We start from the raw sequence: 24,629 nt of genomic DNA, 5'->3' as shown, positions 1-24,629 counted from the left end.
CATAATATAAAAGAGGAAGATAATATAATACCATAATATAAAAGAGGGAGATAATATAATAGCATAAAGGCAGCCCTATAGTTGCCAAGTCTCAACAGCACTTTGTAAGATGCTGGGGCTACTCCTTTTGGCTTTAATGCTCCCCACTGTTGACCATACTTCCTGACCAGGTTAAGGATTCCATTGATTCTCAGATACTTGGACAATCCTGTTACTTATCAGCTGGTCTATCAAATGCAAATAACTGACAGTAAATCCAGCACATACCTGAGTGCTATTTATAGGAAGGGTGAATGTATGATTGTGTTTGAGCACTGATATACTGGGAACATCACTCTACCTATCATATGTGCAGTATATTCCTGCAAGGTGGATGACAACAGAAGCAGGACAGGTTCTTGAGGGGGAATCTTTTAAAGGGACCAGTTCATGTTGATGTTTTAACTATAATGTTCTATATATTTTTATTTTTTATTGTTGAAATATTATAATTTAAGTATTTTTGTTTTTATTATTGTTAAATATTTTCATTATAAAAGAGTATAAAATATGTGTGTGCAGTTTAAATAATTATAATTTTTAAATGGGGAAATGATAGATTATGGGTTTTGTATAGCGTTATCTCATTGTGATATAAATTGCACCCCCTTAATAATGTTCACCATATATTAATTTTCTTATTGAGTATTTTGAAATCCTCTTTTGAGAAAGGACAGTTTAACTTTTTTGCCTAATTTTAAATTGGCTATTTGACATTTTATTATTTATATGAAGTAGATTTTTTTTTTTTTTTTTTGCTAAGGAAGATCAGCCCTGAGCTAACATCTGTTGCCAGTCTTCCTGTTTTTTTGCTTGAGGAAGATTAGCCCTGAGCTCACATCTGTGTGAATCTTCCTCCACTTTATATGTGGCTTGCCACCACAAAAAGGGCTGACAGGGTAGTGTAGGTCCACGTCTGGGATCCAAACCTGCAAACCTGGGCCGCCGAAGTGGAGCACACCAAACTTAACCACTACTCCATGGGGCCAGCCCCAGGAGATCTTTTTATATTCTACATATATCTCCTTATCATATGCATATACTGTATTTATCTTCTCTCAATCGGTGGTTTATTTTCACTTTCTTAATGTTGTTATTCAATTAAGAGAAATTCATAATTTTAATTTTAGTGAAGCTCAATTAACCTTTTTTTTCAGGAAATAACTGCCAAGAAATGCATAATAAATATCATTCATCATGGTACACTATACCAAAGCTACCATAACTCTTTCAATATATATCTTTTCACTTGGACACACACATGTACACATATAATCAAAGGTGGATTCATATAATTTGCATATGGGGCAAATAGTTATATCAAACTTGCTTGGAACCCTTAAATATACACACACATGCATGTATAAACCCTTAGGTACAAGAATATATTAATATTATAACCAGAAAAATAAATAAAAATAAAATACTTCAGCATTCCATATAGTTAAAAAAGAAAGAAAATATCTAGAAAAGTGGACTTGACTATTCCAAATATCCTTTAATTGTATTACCATTTCTTACTTTTTTAATTGGCAAGTGACAGTGGAGGAAAAAATGTTACCCAGAACAGTTGAGTTTGACTGAAAACCTTATAGCTCATTTTAATAAATAAATAGAAATTTTTAGTCATAAAAGTCTGTTCCTATATAAGACTATAATAAACTTATTAAACAAACACTTCCCTAAACATATCCAAAGGCTGAGAGAGCACACATTATAACAGGGCCCTGCGTAGGAATCTAACTGGATCCATCAAAGCAAATAGATTTGAATAGATGGTTCAGGAAAAGACTGTGCTAGTTAACCTACTTTTTCTTTGTACTTCTTTGATCAAAAAATCACTTTTTTACACCCAATTTAACTGGAGGTGTTTTCACCTAAGTCCCACAGAGAAGACGCAGCCCTTACAGCACAAACTGAAAACTATTCCTGCCTGCTTGGGGAGCCAGGCAAATACCCCTTTGGCTACTCTGTCTACTTTCAACTCTCACTAGACTCAGTTTAATTAATGACTATAGGTCATTGCATCATCCCGATGTTGCGAAGATCACACACGTGAGAGAATGCGTGTGACTCTCTACGTCCGATTTCAAGTTGTGACTATAGAACATAAAAGCTATTGTCAAGTAAGGAATCAAACCAATCAGTTGCCTAAACAGAGCTGCTCTGCAGACTGGGTAAACCAACCAATGCTATGTGTGGCTGAGGCATGATATCGGAAGCAGAAAACCAGAGTATGTGAGACCTTTTGAAAAAAAGAACTGCCCTGTGGCTATTTAACTTTATTAGTGTAGAATTCAGTAAAACATTTCAGCATTAATAGATTTTATAAGCTCTACCATGATGCAAGACTTAGAAGCCTCCACCTAGTTCATCCTCCACTTAGTAGATGAATCTAAATAAAAGTCCCGCAGCAAAGCTGGAGAGCAGAGATCTGTCTTTATCGGACAAGATACACAGGTAACGTGTGTTGGGGTATGGGAAGAATTTTGAGGCTGAGTTTACGGCTAAAGAGTTATTAATTAAGGAATTAGAACTTCCTGTGAGAAATTTACCTGTGAGAACTTCCTGTGAGAATTTAGGTGACTTTTGCTTAGACTTCCAATCTCAAGAAATAATAATATTAACAATAACGAATTTTTTCATGAAAGTTGCACTTTAACTTTCAAAATAATACACGCATATGATTAAAAATAACATAAAAGATAATGATGTAAAATAACACCACGTGTTTTCAAAACAAGCATGGTGTATGAGTGTAGAGAGAGCGTGTGAGATATATACATATATTTAGTTATGTGACTGGTTTGTCAAACAAGTCTTGACTCAAAACTTTATTTTTTTATTTTTTTCCAATTTCTTCTTTCCCCCTTGCTGTACCCAATAATCCTTTTCCATCCCTTAATGATTCTTGGGATTATTTCACAATTTCCCAATCACTTTCAATTATTGAAAGTCTGTGCAGTCAAATATTTTAATACCAAACTCAATGTACACTGCACCTGTTCCCCTCTCCCCAGCATAGGCTTGACCTGTGCCTCTGGGGAACTTCAGTGGGCAGGAGGGTTCTCCACTCTTCTACTCCTCATCCCACTTCAGCACCTGAAATTCCATTACTGGGCAAGGAAAAGAGTAGGATAAGAGTGTTTTGCACTGAGTTTGACTTTAATCCTCTGTCTGTGAAGTATACCTGTTCAAGCCCGGGTACCTTCTGGTGGTCCATTTCATACACCAGATACTCACTGTTTTAAGTCTCCTACAGTATTTATTATTCACCTATAAAATTACAAATTGTTTTCACATTGCTTCCGATTACATGATTCCAAATTTCACAATTACGTCATTTATTGCCATTAAGTGCAAGGGGGCACTAGTTAAGTAAGAATTCCAGGATGCATTTAGAACACCCTATCTTGGGCTGCAAGTCTCTCCTCTGTTGTCACTCTACCCCCACCCCAATCTCTGTGCCCTACCATCTGCCTCTATTACCCTTTTGGCTCAATTCTTCACTTAGACTGGCAGACAGGGACATGAACCCAGAATGTGAAGCCAGTTACTTCTTCATCTTTTTCTTTCTCAGTATACAGTTCAGTATTATTATCCATAATAATAATAGTGATAGAAAAAGAGAACCGGTTCAATGAGAAAATCAATAGAGGATAGTAGAACTTTGCTGCCATGACTTTTTATATTACTCCTAGGGAATAACCTACGTAAATGGCCTTGGGGAACCACAGCACCATCACTCAATTCCTCCTCCTCGGGCTGACTACCGACCCACACATCCAGTCTGTGCTCTTTGTGCTGTTCCTGGATATTTACCTCCTGACCATAATGGGGAACCTGACGATGATGCTGGTGATCAGGGCTGATTCCCACCTCCATGTACCCATGTACTTCTTCCTGAGTCACCTCTCTTTCCTGGATCTTTGTTTATCTTCAGTCACTGTGCCCAAAATGTTGAAGGACCTCCTATCTGAGATAAAAGCCATCTCAGTAAGGGGCTGCCTGGCACAAGGCTTCTCTATATTTATCACTGCAGGGACTGAGGGCTTTCTGCTCTCAGTGATGGCCTATGACCGCTATGCTGCCATCTGCCACCCTCTGCTCTATGGACAGATGGTGAGAAAACAGCTATGTTTACAGCTTGTGTGGGGTTCATGGAGCTTGGGATTTTTGAATGCCCTTATCAATATCCTCCCAGCTTCTAACCTGGACTTCTGTGAGAACCATACCATCAGCCACTACAGCTGTGAGATACCCTCGCTCTTCCCTCTGTCTTGCTCTGATGTCTCCACTAACCTCCTAGTCCTGCTCTGCTCCACCCTGCTGCATGGGCTTGGGACCCTCCTCCCAATCATTTCATCCTATGCCCGCATTGTCTCCACCATCCTGAGTATCAGCTCCACCTCAGGCAGAAGCAAGGCCTTCTCCACCTGCTCCTCCCACCTCACTGCGGTGAGCTTCTTCTATGGCTCAGGGTTTCTCCGCTATCTCATGCCCACCTCAGCATCCTCCCTGGAATTGATCTTCTCTGTGCAGTACAGTGTGGTCACTCCCATGGTGAATCCTCTCATCTACAGTCTGAAGAACAAGCAGGTGAAGGCAGCTATGAGAAGGACCCTGGGGAAATATTTGCCATGTTCCTCATGGAAAAGTAAAGCTAAAGGGTAATGGAGAATCAGGATAATATGATACTAGCCACATATGAGCAAGTAGACATTAAGAAAAACTTCTAGGCTCCACATAATGTCAGATGTTACAAGATATATAGGCAGTGCATAAAAAATGAGCACAGAAGTACTTTAAAGGTGTTAACTTAGTCCAAATAGAGGAAAAACATGGGTTAAATAACTATCTCAATTTAGAAAATGTTTTCATGAAAGTGTTAATTCATTGTTCCCAGTACTCACCAAATAATCACTTTGGTCTTCTTATTAAGTAAAATATTTGTGTCTTCGGTCCTTAGTAGTAATTGACTTTAGGAAAAGTCAATGGAAGCTGCAAATTCACACTTAAATAAAGTTTCTGGACAGTTGACTAAAAACAGTAATAGACTTCAGCTACGTAACAGAAGAATCGTGAACTTCAGCTGAGTGGTCCTTGGATATGGGCCAAAGGACCTAAAGATGCAGCAGAAAGTATTTGCATATTTGGACAGAAGACAGACTCAAATACTCTATTGTTTCTTACCATGATGCTTCCATGGAACTCTTAAATATGCTTATTCGTATATGCATAAATTTTTAGATAAATATGTGAATGAATGTTGTAACTGTAAAAATAATTAAAAACAAAACACTTTGAAATCCATATAGACAAACAAGAGAGCAAATATTCTAAAAAAGTAAGCTCAATTGTTCTAAAACGTCCTTGAATTGTGTTTTCTTTGCTTATTTATTTGATAACTAACAGTAGGGAAAATATTATGCCAGAACAGTCTAGTTTGAATGAAAACCTAACGGCTCATTGTAAATAAATAAATGCAAACTTTGAATTTTGTAGCAGCGTAGTCATACTTAAGTCTATAATAACATTTAAACACGTACTTCCTTAAATACTCCCAAATCTGGGAATATCAAACTATTACAGGGCCTTGTGTAGGACTCTAAATGGATCCATAAACCTGATGGATTTAAATAGTTATGCAAAAAACTGTGCTAGCTAATTTTTTTTGTCTTTTACTTATTTGCTCAACAAATCACTTTACACAGCAAATTTATCTGCAGGTGATTTCACCTGAGAAGTACCAGAGAGAAGATATAGCCCTTAGAGTATCAGTTGAGAATTATCCCCTTCCTGCTTGGGAAGGAGGCAAATATCCCTTTGGCCACTCTTTCTACTTTCAACTCTCACTAGGCTCAGAAGAGTTTAGAATTAATGATTATAGGTCATTGTATCATCCAGACCTTTCAGAGCCCACACCTAAGAGATACCTATTGGTCCTTGTAAAATTCAATGTTGAAAACAGTTCTTGAAAGCTAAATCTGACTTCAGATTGTGACTACAGAATATAAAAGTCGTTGTCTTCACCATGCATTGGGCTGCCAAGGGCAAGAAAGCAAACCAACCAGCAGCCTGAACATACCTGCTCTGCGGACGGGTTAAACGCAAACAATACTACCTGTGACTGAGACATGATATTAGAAACAAAGAAAACAAAAGAATTTGAGGCCCTTTGAAAAAAGGAACTGCCCTATGGCAGTATAAATTTTTTGTGTGGAATTCAGTTAAACATTTCATCATCAATAGGATTTTATAAACTTTACCATGCTAAAAGACTCAGAAGTCACTTTCGTCAGGTCCTCTCCCATATTAGCAGATGAATCTAAATGAAACTCTTGCAGTCAAATTGGAAAGCAGATTGCCTTATTGGACAGGATATACAGGTAATGTATGTTTGGGGTGTGGGATGGATTTTGATGCTGAGTTTATAGCTAAGGGGTCAAAGAGTAGGGAATCAGAGCTACCCCTTGCTTGGGTTTTGGACTTGCTGGGAATGGCCAGGACCAGGAAATTGACTGAGCCATCAGAATGGGTCCTGGGGGTGACCAAGATCAGACTTTAGGGTGTATGGCAAAGCTGAGAGTCATGGGTAAGTAGTTAGCTTTCTAGGAAATTGAGTAAAGTCTAATCCAGACCTGAAGACTTATGAAAAACAGAGTTGAGGGACATGAATACAATCTGGTCATGAAGGAGAAATTTGGCATATGAAGACTGAGGACAATGTCTCAGGATGAAAGCCAGAAAGCTGATCTAAAATCTGTATGACAGAGGCATACATATAAAGGATTGAATGCTCTATTCCTGTCTGAAACAGGCTTCTGAGGATGAGCAGAGAAACGTTAGTGGGTGGAGCCTTCTTCCTCAGGGGCAGGGATTAGCAACAGCCAGTGTTTCTAACAGAAGCTATGATCTCTGAGTGAAATTCTCACTGTCCTACAGGGTGACTTGCCAGACTTGTTTCCTATACTGTCTGGGAGCATGGTCCAGAATGTGTAATACTAGGCAGAATCCTGTTTTCTGGCTTCTGCCGCAGCCAGGATCTGCATTCAAGCATTCCCTTGTAAGAAACCTTTCAAGCATTCCTCTTTCTTACCTTTCTACAGATTCTGGCCTGTTGTGCAATACACATAAATCCTAGTGATACTCATCAGGGCAGGCCCAGGGGTATACACTGAGTCCTGATCACTTTCTCTTCCTCTTGTCATTTCTGCAGTCTTAAAGCCACACCTATTGCACCAATTACATGCCCTCCTTTCAGAGTGAAGCCACCCAGAGTAATTGTGAAATGGAGACCTGCTCCACTTAGAATCTGCCTTCCAGCTTGGGTCATGAGCAGAGGAAGGGAGATATTGTGAGTGATTTCAATGTGATTTCTTACACCTCTGTTGATAAAGGCATATGAAGTAGTAACAACAACAGCAGCATTAGCGGCAACAGATTTGGCCTTCGTAGTGCTTCCCCCTATGTGAGAATTTAGGTGACGTTTGCATAGACTTGCAATCTCAAATATAATAATAATAATAAGTAGTTAGGAGTAGTTGCTTTTGAAGAACTTTATATACAATTTCATATTTAATTCCCAAAACCTTCTGTGGTGTTGTTACAAACTGCATTTCATATACAAAGATCTTGATGCACAGAAGAACTTCATATATGTTGTTCAAGGTCATATAACCAATTAGAGGTGGATGTGGGATTTGAACCTAGTCTGATGCAGGAGCCCACATGTTTATTTCTTGCTCTGTGATGGCCACTTATTCCCTAGGCATCAGCTTTTCAGAGCTACCCATGTTTTACCAAACTTGGCTTGATTTTTCTCAGTCCTGAGCCTTTGAACACATTGTTCACGCAAAATAGATGTCACTCAGAAACACATTTTCCAAGAACAATCTTATACTTTCTTAAAAATTTTACTCAGTTTCCTCAGTGTAATATCATTACTGATCCCTGCTAAATTGCAATTTGTGCTCCCACTGCATTAATTACACTATTTTACAATTTCTTGTCTCCATATCCAGATTCTTCAATGGAGTGGGAACATTTTTTCAATTGTATGATTATAATACAGTTTTGCTGTCTATAATTATTGTACCATGTATTATGTCTCCAGGAGTTATTTATCTACTAGTTGCACATACCCTTAAACAACATCTCTCCCATTCCTCTGCCCCCAGACTGTGGTAACCACCATTTTACTTTCTGCTTTTACAATTTTGTTCTTTTGGATTCCACATATAAAAGAAATCATATGGTATTTGTCTTTCTCTGTTTAACTTGTCTCACTTAGCATAATGTCCTCAAGGTCCATTCATGTTGTCACAAATGGCAGAATTTCCTTTTTTTCTCATGACTGAATAGTATTCCATTTAAATATATATATACCACATTGTCTTTATCCATTCGTTTGTTGCTGGATGCTCAGGTTGTTTCCACATGTTGGCTATTGTGAATAATGTTGCAAAAAACAAGAGACAGCATATGTCTCTTTGATACCCTGTTTTCATTTCCTTTGGATACAAACCCAGAAGTGGAATTGCTGGATAGTATGCTAGTTCTATTTTTAATTTTTTGAGGGACCTCCATACTGTTCTTCATAGTGGCTAAACCAGTTTACAATCTCACAAACAGTGCACAAGTGTTCTCTTTGCTCCACATCCTTGCCAAAACTTAACTCTTGTCTTCTTAATGGTAGCCATTCTTACAGGTTTGAGGTGACAGCTCATTGTAGTTTTTTTTTTCTTTTCCTAAGGAAGACTTACCCTGAGCTAATGTCTGTTGCCAATCTTCCTCTTTTTTTTTTTTTGCTTGAGGAAGATTAACCCTAATCTAACATATGTGACAATCTTCCTCTATTTTTTTGTATGTGGGACACCAACACAGTGTGGCTGGTGAGTGGAATATGTCTGTGCCCAGGATCCAAACACATGAACCCAGGTCACTGAAGTTGGAGCATGGAACTTTAACAACTAGGCCACAGGGTTTGGCCCTCATGGTGGTTTTGATTTGCATTTCCCTGATGATTAGTGATGTTGAGAATATTTTCATATACTTATTGGCCATTTGGATATTTTCTTTGGAAAAATATCTATTTAGGTCTTTGCCCACTTTATAATCAGATTGCTTTTGTTACTCAGTTGTATGAGTTCTTCATATATTTTGGAATTAATCCTTTATCTGATACATGGTCTGTAAAAATTTTCTCTCATTCTGTAGTTTGCCTTTTCATTTTGTTCATTGTTTCTTTTGCTGTGCGGAAACTTTTAAGTATAATCTTGTTCCACTTGTTGATTTTTTTGTTTGTTGTTGTGCTTTTGGAAAAATCATTGCCAAGACCAATGTCAAGGAGCTCCTTCCTTACATTTTCTTCTAGGAGTTTTATGGTGTCAGGTCTTATGTTTTAAGTCTTTGATCTTTTTGAGTTAATTTTTGTGAGTGGTGTAAGACAGGGGTCCAATTTCTTTTTTCTGCATGTGGTTATCCAGTTTTCCCAACTTGTTAAGGAGACTGTCTTTTCCCCATTGAATGTTCCTGGCTCCCTTATCAAATATTAGTTGACCATATACACAGGGGCTTACTTCTGGGCTCTCTACCCTATTTCATTGGTCTATGTGTCTAGTTGTTATGCCAATATCATGCTCTTTTAATTACTATAGCTTTGTAATATAGTTCGAAATCAGGAAGTGTGATGCCTCCAGTATCGCTCTTCATTCTCAGGATTTAATTGGTTATTTATGGTCTTTTGTGGTCCCATACACATTTTAGAATTGTGTATTCTATTTCTGTGAAAAATGCTGTTGGAATTTTGATATGGATTATGTTGAATCCATAGATGGCTTTGGATAGCATAGACATGTTAACAATATTAGCTCTTTCAATCCATGAACACAGGATGTCATTCTGTTTATTTATGTCTTCTTCAATATCTTTCAGCAAAGTCCTTTGTGCTGTCATAGGATCTCTCTTGGAAAACTTCTGTGTGCACTTGAGAAGAATGTGAATTTTGTTGCTGCTGGATGGAATGGTCTATAAAAGTATGTTAATTCCATTTGGTCTAATGTATAGACCAAGTACATCCTTCCCTTTCGGATTTTCTCTCTGCATGATCTGTCCGTTGTTGAAAGTGGGGTACTGAAGTCCCTACTGTTATTGTATTGTCTATTTCTCCCTCCATATCTGTTAGTATTTGCTTGATATATTTAGGTGCTTCAATGTCGGATGTGTATATATTTATAACTGTTATATTTTATTGTTGAATTGATCTCTTTATCATTATATAATGATCTTCCTTGCCTCTTATCTTTTTTGACTTAAAACGTATTTTTTCTAATGTAAGAATACCTACCTCCGCTTTCTTTTGGTTTCCACTTGCATGGAATATCTTTTTCTATCCCCTAACTTTGAGTCTACATGTGTCCTTAAATCTGAAATGGGTCTCCTGTAGGCAGCATATAGTGGGGTCTGGGTTTTTAATCCATCCAGCCACTCTTTGCTTTTGACTGGTGAATTCAATCCACTTATATTTACAGTACTTAGTGATATATAAGGAATTGCTAATCCATCTTATTAATTGCTTTGTGACTGTTTCATATTTCCATTGTTTCTTCTTCCCTCTGTCTATGCTGACTTTTGAAAATTGGTTAATTTCCATGGTGGTATGCTCTGTTTCCCCTCTCTTTGTCTTTTCTGAATCTACTCTAGGCTTTTGCTTTGTTCTTACCTTGAGAATTGCATAAACACCTTATAGATAAACAATCCATTTTGGGCTAATAGCAACTTATATTTGAATGCTTATAAAGGCTTCACCCTTTTGTTCCTCCCTTTTGTATTATTGGTGTTACAATTTACCTCTTCTTATGTTGTGTATTCATTAACAATTTATACTAGCTATAGTTATTGTTAATATTCTTTCCCTTTAAGTTTTATTCTATACATGAGTGGTTAATACACCATCAAAATGTAGAATTACAGTTTTCTAATTCTGCCTATTTTTCACCCTTACCCATGATTATGTACTTCCATGTGTTTTCATGTCCCTGATTAGTCTTTTCATTTCAGCTTGATGAACTCCTTTCAGCATTTCCTGCAAGACAGGTCTAGTGGTGGTGAACTCCCTCAGCTTTTGTTTGTCTGGAAAATCCTTTATTTCTCTTCCATGTCTGAAGGATAACTTTGCCAGATAAAGTATTCTCAGCTGGCAATTTTTATCTTTCAACAATTTGAATATGTCATTCCACTCTCTCCTGGACTATAGAGTTTCTGCTGAGAAATCCATTGATAACCTAATGAGGATTCTTTTGTAGGTTACTTTCTTGTTTCTCTGACTGCCTTTAAGATTCTTTCTTTGTCATTAATTTTTGACAGTTGCATAATAATGTGTCAATTTAGAAAATATGGAAATGAAAGTGTTGATTCTCTCTACTCTTCAAATATTCAATTTAATCTTCTTCTTATGCAAAATATTTGTCTCTTAAATCATTATTTGTAATTGAGTTTAAAGAATTCAATGAAAGGCATAATTTCCCTATTAAGTAAAGCTTCTGGAGAATTGAGTAAAAAACAGTAATAGACTTCAGGTTACCAAAATCTCTCAATCATATTAAAAATCAGCAGAGTAGCAAACTCTGGAGGTGGAATGATGGAGTTGGATCTCCTTCAAGCACCACACCCCCATTCCCAGAGAACAGTCATTATTTTACCTTCGTGGTGATTCCTAGGAAGACCCCAGTCATAAGGCTTAACACCCAATGTGAACAGTATTTCATCATGGGATGTTTGTTGATAAACATCAGAGGCAGTTGTTAAACATCACAGCTGCCTAAGGCGGTAGATAACAATTGGGGAAAACAATAGGCTAATCAAAAACTTAAAAGGAAAAAGCTGAAGAATGAGACGTCCATAAGGGGCTTTGAAAAGCTCCAACGTCTTCCTTGGAATCTAGCAATTCACCCACATTCATAGGTCTGTGCATATAACTAAGGCTGTACGTAACCTCAGGAAGTGAATATGTCAGTTAAAAAATTGGTCATTAAGAAAAACTTCTTCTTTAAGGAAATTTGCTCTTGTTGAATTGTTCTTAGATGATTTGTTGAGCTTCTGAAAATTCAAGGAGGTGGTGAAAAGGAAGTTCTATAGAGGGTCGTTTGAGGGCACTGGGCACATGAGTGGAAAAGGGGCATCAAGAAGCGGGAGGGGCAAAAAAAGAGAAGAAGGCCACCTACCTCTCTCCCTACATGCCCCAAGTTTCTGTGCCTGGTGCTACCTGACCATCCACTAGGACTATCTGTAATGATGGACATGCTCTATATCTGCACTGTCCAGTACAGTCACCACCAGCTATGTGTAACTACGGAGCACTTGAAATACATCTAATTCATCTAGTATATCTAATGGAATTGAAATTCTCATTTTATTTCATTTTAATTATTTTTAATTTAAATGAACACATGTAGCTAGTGGCTACTATATTGGGCGATGCATCTCTAAGAGAGGTTGGCAAATTTCCTCTGTAAAGGGTCAGACAGTAAATATTTTAGATCTTAAGAACCATGTTGGAACTATTAAACTCTGCCATTTTTCTGCAAAAGCAATCACAGGCAAACAAATGAATGAGCTTGGCTGCCTTCCCATAAAATTTTATTTATAAAAACAAGCAGGGAGCCAGATTTGGTCCATGGCCATAGTTTGCCTGCCTCTCCTCTAGACCATCCAGATCCAGACGTCCCAGGATATCAGAAGCTTCAGTGTTCATTTATCCCCGGGACTGATCCTTTTACTTTAATCATGGCCTCAGATGACTCCCTTTACTTTCTTATCAATTCATTTAAGATCTTTTCAGTTTCATAATAGATTGATCAGATTTAGAAATTATGTAGCAGTAGTGTTTCAGGATTTCAAGTTCCCCATTTTGCTGGATACTTTTCTATATGTGGTGGCACTGGCATCCAAGAGGTCCTTCAGATTTAAAACTTGGATATAACTCTGACTCCTCTTTCTCATTTACCATAAGCATCGAGAAATGATTAGAACTTAACTCCTTAGAAGTTTTCTGTCCTTTTGACCACAGGCCTAGTTCAAATCTTCATTAAGTTATAAAGATCCTCCTAGTTAATCTCCTTGCCCACACCTCTACTCACCTCAAATCCAACTTCTACACATATGATACAATTTTACATATAAAATGCTTACTTGCCAATGTTCTTCAAAGCTTAATACCTTATGCCCAATGCTTGGGGAAGTTAAAATCCAAGTTACTATATTCAGCATGAAATAGAAAACCACAGATAATCTTCCTCTAGGGTCTCCTATCTAATCAATTTCAGTTTCCAATCACTAAATTCATGATTTTTTCCCACAAGAAACATGCTATTTTTCATATATTTGAACTTTAATCAAATTGCCCACTCAACCACTCATCTTCAAGTATGCTGGGTAAGGATCTTCTGTCTACATCAGTATTGCCTTTTGCACACCACCATTTCAGTGCCTGGCACATTTCTCCACTACTGCCCTCTCATTGACATGACCCTCACAAGATGGTCAAAATCTCTGTAGGCCAGGGACTCTTCCATAATCATTGTTATAATTATGTTTGCAGCTCATTCTGGGCATTTAAAATGCCCTTTCATAAGCAGATGCCCAAGGCAATATGCTAGCAGCGTGCCAAAATGAGAACATGAATTGCTTTCACATATATGAATCAGAACATATATTTATGTTTCTAAATAAAATTTGGATTCTGTAATTTTATACCAAGGGCAGAGCTATTAATATGAAAATTTAAAAAGTGCTTTTATGATACTGACATGTGAGATTTATGCATCCCTATGTTCACTGCAGCATTATTCACAATATCCAAGACATGGAAGCAACCCAAGTGCCTGTAAATGGGTGAATGGATAAAGAAGGTGTAGTGTATATATACACAATAGAATAGTACTCGGCCATAAAGAAAAACAAAATTGTGCCATTTGCAACAACATGGATGGAACTTGAGGGTATTTTGCTAAGTATAATCAGAGAAAGACAAATACCATATGAATTCACTCAGATGTGGAAGATAAAGAAACACATAGATAAGAAGAATAGATTAGTGGTTACCAGGGGATGGGGAGAGGGCAAAAGGGATAAAGGGGCACATATGTTTGGTGAAGGATTTAAATAAGACTATTGGTGGTGAACACAATGGAGTCTATACAGAAACTGAAATATAATAATGTACACCTAAAATTTTAAAATGTTAAGCCAATATGAACTCAATTAAAAACAAAGTGCTATTAAAGCAAAATATTTCACTATCCATAATCGTTTCACTTGTCTTAATACAGTAGTTTAACATTTATTATAACACAAAATGGTAGCCCAAAATATTTAGATATGAATCCCGACTAAACTCTCATTAGCATACATATAAGCCATCAAGACTTTGTGTCCATTGTGAGTTTATTCAAGTCCACAAATCAAACAGTTTTATAAAAATCTACTTTCTAAAAGAGACCTCACAAGTTCAGATTTGTATTCTTTTGGCTCCATAAAAAATTTCAGTATCTTAATTGTGATAAAGATAATCTTTTGTGCAATAAGGTAACATATATACTGAAATGATATATATATATTTCTGTATGTATACGTACATATATCTTATACATGTTCTCTCATTATTCTGTTTCAAATAATTATGTAGTATTTCACTCTTTCCTCTAGTGTCCGTCAGTGTGATATTTTCCAATAACAACAAAACTTATCATAAATTTTTGACTAGTTTTATACATCCAAAGGTATCAGAGTTTATACATCTGAATACCTGTAGGCAGCTAAATATTGTACCTGGCTTTTTGTATATAATGAACATAATGAAAATTAGAAAAAAGGTGTAAGAAAATGTTGTCCTAGCTCTGTCGTAAATTACTATCTAACTTAGGGCCAGTCACTTCTCTTCAGATCTAAGGTATTTACTTGAATAACTTGAACAGAAGTTGGACTGGATCATCTCTGAAGATGATTACGTCGAAATCCCAAAACATCCCTCCCAGGTCCTCATGAGCCAGCTCTTCACTCAACAGGTTCATCTGGACCAAGCCAATCCTGTCAGCAAGTTCAATCCTTTGAAAGTTTGAAAACCATAACAGAGGAATATTGGCAGAACACACTTTACAAAGGTAGTGTTACTGCCTACAAACATAGGTTCTTTACCTACCACACAAAAGAGGCCAAATAAAAACTGGAATGCCAGGTTTACGGCAAGGAAAGTGTTTTTTTTTTTCAGATGATATCAGCCAGGAGACAAGAATAAGCCCTCAAATTTGTCTCTTTTCGTCTCATCTCCCCCAAAGAGGGGAGGTGAGGTGTTTTAAAGGTTTGTGAGGAATGTGGTTGTTTGTTGGGGGGAAGCGGGGGTGAGGGGGGCAGGGGGCCAGGGGCTGGGAGTCAGTGGCCTTGCTGGTCAGAGCTTTCCCACCAGCTTGCGTTTGGCCTTGGGACACTGCTTGCAGGGAGGAGGAGGAGATGATAAGGAACCCAGGTGGGCAAGCTTTGCCATTGGTCTTCACGGCAAATAGTGGATTCTGGAGCCAGGGAGCTAGGCAGTAAGCAGGGAAAGAGTGCTTTGGTTTTAACCCCATATATGTTGGGTTTAATGTAGGGGAACTGATATCAGGGCCGGCATCATTAGTACCCATCTCCAAAGCTTGATGTTCATCACATAATAAAACATTTACAACAAGGTAGAATTGTTTACAAAGACCACTTATAGAAAAATTGTTGAACTAATCCATTCAGTCAATACTATGAGAAAAAGCAAGACATTAAAACAGCAGATTGGGGCTGAATTTATTCTCATGAAGAATAACATTTTAGAGATGTTGGTAAGTTCCTTCTCTAGATTGTAAGTTTTCCAAGAACATCTTATTTTACTGAGACTGTCCAATTTTTTCTCAGTACTAAGAATTTGTTGGGAAGGAAATATAAGTTTTTTTGGTTAACATTTTTATAATTAATCTTCCATTGGCTTTCTTAAGTGCAGCCACATAGTCTTGTGTATGTGAATTATTACATATGGATCTATGTGTGGATCATATAAAATATATTGACATTTCTACCATCAAAAAACTCATCAAAAAACATCTATAAATGTATTTTATTCTGCCCATGTAGTTGCATTGTTTAGTTGATAATTCATTTCTGGAGATAAAGCTGCAAAGGTGTGTTAGCTTAAGACTCGTTTTCACAATAGTGCTTTTCAGTCCCATAGTGTAGGTGAGGGTTCACAGAATCCTCTGATAAAATACCCACATAAAAAGTTTTGTTGTTTCATTTGCTTCAGTCATCTTATCATCAAATTGTTTCTGTTCAAAAATGCAGCTCACATAAACACAGGAAAATCTATGGAAAAGAGGAGTAGTACACAGCACAACTCCCAGGAATTCACACATGAGGTTTGCAGGCAGTGAGTACTGAATGAGGAAATTCTTCCAGCCCTGCCTCCTTTCTGAAGGGAAACAGACCCTCAGGGACATTCATCCAAGATTTAAAAATATTGTATCAACCCAGAAGGCCCAAAAGTCCCACATGCTAAGGAATTCCCTGTGATTAGAAGTTAACTTTAATCAGACAATGAGTTAAAATCTGGCTTCAGGCTGTGACTTGAGGGAATAGACGTCACTGGCCAGATGTCTCTTCGACTGTCAGGCTCCACTAAATGTAGATGCCATTCTAAAAGACCAGATATGAAAATCACTCATTTACAGGTAGCTTTAGTAATGTACACAGACGTATCACGAGAAATAAATGAACAGATGTTCAAGTGACAGAACCTAGCATCAAATGAGAGAAATTCTACATTTCTATTATTATTTTGACTGTGGGGAACTGTTCCAAAGATAAAGCTAAAGAAAATTTTCCTCTGAGGGTATCAAGAATTTGGTCTCCTCTACTTTCTAGCCAATTTGGGGCTTTTTACAAGAAAAAAAAGTATTGTGTGCTGTTTCTATAGTTCCTTGGAAGAACTGGTTCTCTTCTATGGGAAGAATTACTGACCTTAGACAAGTTCATCAGGGACAGGAGACAGAAGTGGACGTGTTCAGCACCAAAAAAGCCAGCAACTAGGTAGATCAAATATGATTTCTCCCCAGCGTCTTCCTCCCTCTTTCCAGTTCTTTTCAGTTCTGTTTCTCTCTCCTCTTCAGATCTTCTCCTCCTGTCCCTCTAAAGTATATCCTCTCAGTTTGAATCTTCTTCCCTTCTGTGCCTCCTGTTGCCGTTCTCTCTCTGCGTCACTGCTCCTTGCCTTTCCCCTTTGGTTGGATCTTGTACTGAGCTGCCCAGAGAGATCACGGGCCTTTCCTGACTGATCATGAGCATTGGCAATAGAGACTTTTTGCATTCTGCACACAGTCTCTGCCTGGCCTGGGGCCCTGGAAGATTAGGGAAAGCTAAAACACACAAGCTCAACTTCTTGTCTGAGAAGAAGAGGGAGAACACTTCAGAATAGATAGTGGTTTCTTGGTGGCTTATGCTTATCCTCTTTGTAGAACCTAAATTCTAATGTTATTGCAAACTGCCACTGCACCTCAACCATGGACTCTGCTGAGGTAGGTGGTAGAGGAAACAGAAGAGTCAAGAATCAGCATAGGTTTGGGTGGTTGGAAATCTATTGCAGATCAGAGGGTACAAACTTTAAGTTATAAGATGAATGAGTTCTGAGGATCTAAAGAACAGCATGATGACTATAATAAGGTTTTGTACACTTGAAAATGGTTAGACTAGATCTTAAGCATTCTCCCTACACACGCATGCTCAACGCACACACAAATGGTAACTATATAAGGTTACGAAATGTGTTAATTAGCCTAATTTTGGTAATCATTTCACAATGTGTACATAAACCAAATCTTCACATTGTACACTTTAAATATATCCAATTTTATTTGTCTCTTATCCATAAAAAATAGAGGAAAAATGAAAATCCATGAATCTATTTGATTTACTACTTAGAGTGATTTAATACTGTCTGATTGAAATTGAACAGTATCAAGAATCTTAACAGCATTCGTAACCTTTGACCCAGTATTCAGGATCTTGAAATAATCATAAATAGAACTTCATGCTGAAATAGTTTAATGCATTATTGTACATTTCAATGAGCCTGCCCTAGATTTAATTTAGAACAATATTAGAATAAAGAAATTGGTGTCATGATAAAAGGCTGAAAATATGTCTAGTAATAGTAGTATTATTACAACAGTTTGTGTACTTGATGAAACTGGATGATAATTGAAAATGAGGTTTTTAAAATTAGAAATAATGACAAATTGTTTATGATATAATTTTAGGTTAGATGGTAGGATGTTAATAAATTTATCCAAGAATGCATTACAAAAAGATTTTCTGTAGAACAGATTTAGAAGAAAAGAATTATAACTATTTCAGTGTTACCAATTTGATTTAGTTGGTGAATCTTTTTAAGTAATTTGTAATTTAAATATTTACTTAAACATAGAAAATGTTAATTAGTGTTATTTAAATAATATGATTTAACAGTTTTATAACTAAAAAGTGAAAAATAAAGTGAAATGAAATTTTAAAATGCTGTAACATATCCATCACATATTTTTATGCTCAATTTAGATTAATGGGAAAAATAAAGCTAACTGTGGGAACAAGTATTGACTAAAAACATAAAAAATATTTATGTTTCATAAAACCATATAAAGTGTGCAAGCAAATAGTTTTAAAAATAGCAAAAGGAAGACAAGAATCCTCAAAAAGACTTAGTGAATCACAAACGAATAATGCATATTTCATAGAACTTGCTAAAATATGCCAGTAAAAGGAAGAGATAAGTTGGCCAAAATCTCCCCAAAGAATCTAAACTGGAAAATAGATAGAAAATAAAATAAAATGTTGAAATAGGCCTAAACATGCTTTCTAACATGAAATTCTAAAGTTTCACAGTTATGGATATTAAGAAAATGGTTTAAAAGAAAAATTGATGTTGGCAAAAATAATAAACTGTGATTATGATTGACAAAATATATCTATAATGATTATGACCTTTAGACAAATATCTTGTAGGAGAAAAGTCAAAGGAGTTCTGCAGAAGGTAGTTTGAAGGCACCAGGTTTGCACAGAGAGACCAAGAGGTGGGAAAGTTTCAGAATGAGAGGGAGGAAGAAAAGAGAAGGGAGGCTCCATACTTATCCTGGACCACAGGGCCTTCTAGAACTCTTCCAAGGTCTCCATAGCATGAAAGAAAGTACCACGGACCTTGTGCAAGACTATATACCTGTATTTTGTGCCATTTTTTTTGTGCATAGTAAAGCCCAATGGAAAAGAATTGAGAGCAAAAGTGCCAATTAAATCAGTCTGGGATATGCCTTGTGTTCTGCATGATGAGATGACTCTGAAGAAGGCAGTTGATAGACCACTGAGAAACACCGATATGAAGAGTGATTTCATCTTGAAATGGGGAAGTCTGGTACAATTATAAATCCAGGTTAGAGAAGAAATTTTTAAAAGTTAGTGTCTGGAACACCCTGGTTCTTTTTTATGACTTTTTATCTACTGACTGGTATTCAGATTTTCTCTTTGCATTATGTTTCCTGATGTTTCACTATGATGTGATCTGAAGTAATTTTTTAAAAATATATCCTACTTTGATTCATTGGACTTCTTGAATGTGAGGAATGATTTCTTTCATCAGTTCTCAGCCATTCTCTCTCCAAATATTGCTTTGCTTCAACTATTTTCTTCTTTAGGAACTCCAATAAAATTTATGTTAGTCTTTCTCACTGTACCCCATGTCTCTTATTCTCTTCACTGCATTTTTTTTTGTCTTTGTGTTGTTTCTATATATCGTTCAAGACATGTTACCCAATAAACTAATTCTCTTCAGCTGTGTTGCTTCTGCACACTGAGTTCCTAACTTTGGTTATTTTAATTTTGTTAAAGAAATTTTTTCAACTCTGTACTGCCACTTTTTAAAGCTTCCAATTTTCTGCAAAGATACACAAGCTTGGATTTTATTTCCTTGAACGTGGTGGTATCATTGCTTTATTATTGGTATCTGATAATAGCATTATCTAGAGTACCTGTTGGTCTGTGTTTATTGTTTGTTACTCTTCTTAGTTCTTACTCATCGTTCTTGTCTACTTGCTTATCTAGTTGTGTTTGCTTGTAGGCTAAGCATAGTAATTGAAAAATTATATGTAGTAATAGAGACCTAGGGTGAAGTTATCATCTTGTAGAGTTGATTGATTATTGGTTGATTGCTTCTCCCATATGCCTATGAAGTAAGCAGTCTAGGATCATATAAATTAAAGTTCAAGGTTTGATTGAGATATTCTTCTTTACTCAACAGACATGATTTCAAATTCTTTGGTCAGTTTTTTGAGTTCCTGGACTCACCCTGATCTTGATCTGGTAAATACTCACTATCTGGTTAACGCTTTCTGGAAGACATTTCATATATTTAATTCAAAATTTCCAGTTCTTTTTAGTGGGAGGGGTGGTCTGAATATCCTGCTCTGTGATTCCTGGAAGTGGAAACTCAACAGAGCTCATTTTCAGTTTTACTTTGGCTCATACTCAGCAACCACCCCTCCCTCTTCCCTGGCTGCAAATTTGGTTCCATCATTCAGAGCTGGAGACCGTGTGGAGGAAACAGCTACACTCAGGCAGTATTGACAGACATAAATAGATAAAAACATTTGGACAGCAATTTAGCCCTATCTGTCAACATTTTACACTATAAATATTTATAGATTTAGAAACCAAAGTCCATACTTTTTTATATTTCCTTAGTTTTAATCCATTGTCCATTTATATTCCAGGACCTCATCCAGGGTACTACATTACATTTAGTTGTCATGTTCCTTAGGCTTCTTTTTTCAGATTTTCTTTGTTTATTTTGGACTTGAGAGTTTTGAGGAGTAATGGAGGTATTTTGCAGAATGTCCCCCTACTTAAATTTGTCTGATGTTTTTGTCATGATTAGTTGTGGGTTATGGGATATGGGGATGAAGACCACAGAGATGAAGTACTATTGTCATCACATCATCTCAAGGGTACATACTATTAACATAACCTATCACTGTTGATGTTGATCTTGATCACCTGACTGAGGTATTCATCCAGTATCTCCACTGAAAACTTACTCGTTTTTCCTGTTTATGTATTGTAGTCTTTGGTAGGAAGTCCAAAGTGTACTATTTTTAAGAGGTAGGTTAAGAGGTTATGCTCTTCCTGCTTGATATTAGAATATTTACATAAAGTATTTGGAATTCTTGTGTGGGGGATATTTGTCTCGTCTCTCTCATTTATTCAATTATTCACCCATTATTTATATCAGTATGGACTCATGGGTATTTATTTATATTTTTGTTTATAATCCACTAAATTGTCTTAGTTCAGTCTGTTATAACAAATTAACACAGACTGAGTGGTTTAAACGACAAACATTTATGTTCACAGTTCTGGAGGCTGGAAGTCCAAGATGAGAGAGTCAGCATAGTCAAGATCTTGGTAAAGGTCCTCTTCCTGCTTCACATCTTCACACAGCCTTTTCTTGGTGCATGCACGTGGAGAGAGAGATTTTGTGTCACTTCGCCCTTTTAAAAGGCACTAATTCAATCAAGGGGGCTCCACTCTAATGGCCCAATCCAGCCTTAATTATAACTCAATTGCCTCATCTCCAAAATTCATCAGATTGGGAATTAAGATTTCAAAATATGAATTTTAAGAACACAAACATTCAGTCTTTAGCAAATATTTAATTGGTTTTATAGCTCAGATCGCTCCAGCTTTGGCCACTGGGAACTCTTTGATTTGACTCTAGTATCATTTAGATATATGTCTATCATTGAGGTTTTTGGAGCACTTCCTCACTTTCTGGCTCTACAAGATGGTGCAGCTCATTTTGTATATTCTCTGCCCTAGTCTTAGAATCATCCATTTCTCCAGTGAATCCTGGTTCCTTTTATTAGAGAATGGGGTTAGAAACCAAGATCTCCTTATTGGAGAGATCTCCCTATTGTTGGTTCCTGGCTTTCTCAGCTGACAGTGGAAGGAGCTACATGTGTGTATACTAACCATGTACACATATATAAAATCTCACTCTTTTTATCTGTACATATATCAATAAATATTTATATATCTATAGTATAGCCACATATAATATATAATCAATATTTGTAGATCTATATATAAATATAGATCTAAAAATATTTCTATGCATCCAGGGGGAGAAGATTTTCATTTTTTAAAAGAATGTGTGTGATGTAAGTTGTTTAAATATATTTTAAATCAGTAGTTTGCACAGCAAAGAGATAATTTCAAAGACAATACACATATAATAATTAAGAGAAAGGGACAGAAGAAATATGAGAATGTGTTTGCAACCAATACAGATATATTGGTTAATGTCCTTTTTATATAGAGAGCTCTATCAAACTTATAAGAAAATCACTAAATCCTTATTAGTTCAGTGGATGGAGAATGTGTCAAACTGTTTACACAACAGTATAATTAGGATGTAATAGGTTCAAATTATAATTGGTGAGAAAATGAAGAAAAATTCAACTTCACTAGGAATTGAGTGAAAAATAAATTTACAATGATATAATTGACTGATTGTCATGATACTGCAATTTGTATAAACAAGTAAAATCTAATTTAGTGACTATCAGCATGGAAGAGACAAAAAGGCAATTTCATAGTTTGCTATTTCAATGCAATTTATTATCATCTTCATTGCAAATCACTTTGGCTGAGATGTCTTGATAGGTCTCATACTCTTTGACATGGCAATTCTTGTCTGGAAGATTTCCAAAACACAGAAAAGGCTAAAATGTTTTAAATTATATTATGTATAATGGTGAATTTCTTAAGGTTATCTTTTTGATCAGGGTAATAAATGAAAAACTGCATAAAGTACATAATATCAAGGATTAAGAAAAGATCCTTAAAGCAACAAGAAAAAAAAAGAAAGATATTCCCTACAGGATCAGATTGACAAGTAGATTCTCAAGAGCAATAATGAAAGACTACCAAGGAAAAATACCTCAAAATGTTGAAAGAAAACAAGTGTTCGCCCAGAATTATGTATCCATCAAAAAAATCTTTCATGAATGGGGAATAAAGAAAGATATTTATTCACAAATAAACAAAAACTGGAAAAGTTCACAGTTTAGTGATGTCCTCTAGAAGACATCTAATGAATGTACTTGGGAAAGAAGGAAAATAATCCCAAAGGACGTTTAAGTTGCAAGAAAAAATGGCAAACACATAAATGGTTAAACACAGGTAAAACCAAACTGAAACTAACAGGATAACTTATTCTTAATGTTTCAGATTTAAAAAAGACTGGTGCAAGGGTGAGGTGGTGTACCCACAACATGACCAACAATAATGTACAACTGTAATTTCACAAGATTGTTAACTATCATAATCTTAATAAAAAAATGTGAAAAAAAAAAGACTGGTGAAATATTTGGTGACTATTGTTTGGGATGGGAAAGAAACTCAAGATAGATGTGTTTTGTTAGCAATAGTTTAGTTTTGGGGCTAAGTGGTGGGGTCATGGACTATTAAATGCTATTAAACTCAAACAAACAAATATACAAACAAAAAGTAAAATATGAAAAATGAATCAAAATGAAATAAAATGGGGACTGACCGCGTGGGACAGTGGTTAAGTCTGGCGTGCTCCACTTTGGTGGCCTGGGTTCGTGGGTTCATATCCCAGACACAGACCTACACCACTCATCAAGCTGTGCTGTAGTGGCAACCCACATACAAAATAGAGGAAGTTTGGCACAGATGTTAGCTCAGGGCTAATCTTCCTCAAGACAAAAAAAAAAGAGGAAGGTTGGTAACAGATATTAGCTCAGAGCGAAGTTTCCTTGCCAAGAAGAAGAAAAAAGAAAAGAAAAGCTATATATGTGTGGAGCAATATAACACATTATGAATGAAGGATTATGGTTCTAATTCTATGACATGAGGTCCTAAAGGAAAGAAAAAAAGAAAAAAGGAAGGATTGATGGAAGGAAGGAAGAAACAAACAAATGAATGAAGGAAGAAAGGAAGGGAGAAACTCTGAATTATATTGTTTTTGGAACAACTGCATGGTTAATAAAATAGGTCAATATTAGACACATTTAAAAGTAGAGGAGTTATTAAATATACAACAGTCTATATACTTAGTGGAATATAAAAGAACTTGAAAATTATGTTTTGAAATATGGAAAGGCATTTATTCATAATGTTAGAATGCTGGATACAATATTGCACATAAATATGATTATAATTATGTATAAAAATGCATACCAAAGGTCTTACCAGAACAAAATTTGGAGAAAAATGAAACTAAATGTTAGCTATTTCATTGAGAGAGAGAATCTTTTTTTTGTATTTTTCAAAATCTCTAAGATGAAAACTTTTGTCAATTAGGCAAAAGATGTCTCTTACTTTGTACTCTACAGAAATCAATCACGTTTTCAAATTTTTTGCCAGGACAAGATCTTCCAGACTTATCCTTTGGAGCCAGCAGTAAGACCCAAGATGGGTAACAAGCAGGACTCCTACACTCCCCT

The 24,629-nt window shown here is 36.2% G+C and overlaps 1 protein-coding gene across 1 annotated transcript; it reads left to right on the top strand.

Moving 5' to 3' along the window:
- The first annotated feature begins 3,756 nt into the window (after window positions 1-3,756).
- On the top strand, window positions 3,757-4,713 carry LOC124228470 (olfactory receptor 8S1-like). Its single transcript, XM_046643014.1, has one exon. The coding sequence runs from the start codon at window positions 3,757-3,759 to the stop codon at window positions 4,711-4,713; it is 957 nt and encodes a 318-aa protein (XP_046498970.1).
- The last annotated feature ends 19,916 nt before the right edge of the window (window positions 4,714-24,629 follow it).

This window comes from Equus quagga, chromosome 1 (assembly GCF_021613505.1).
Source record: "Equus quagga isolate Etosha38 chromosome 1, UCLA_HA_Equagga_1.0, whole genome shotgun sequence".
In the NCBI taxonomy this organism is placed as follows: domain Eukaryota; kingdom Metazoa; phylum Chordata; class Mammalia; order Perissodactyla; family Equidae; genus Equus; species Equus quagga.
This window is presented reverse-complemented; position numbering and strand designations above follow the sequence as displayed.

Coding starts and splice junctions, on each gene's coding strand:
- LOC124228470 (XM_046643014.1), top strand. CDS start 3,757: ATGGCCTTGGGGAACCACAGCACCATCACTCAATTCCTCCTCCTCGGG.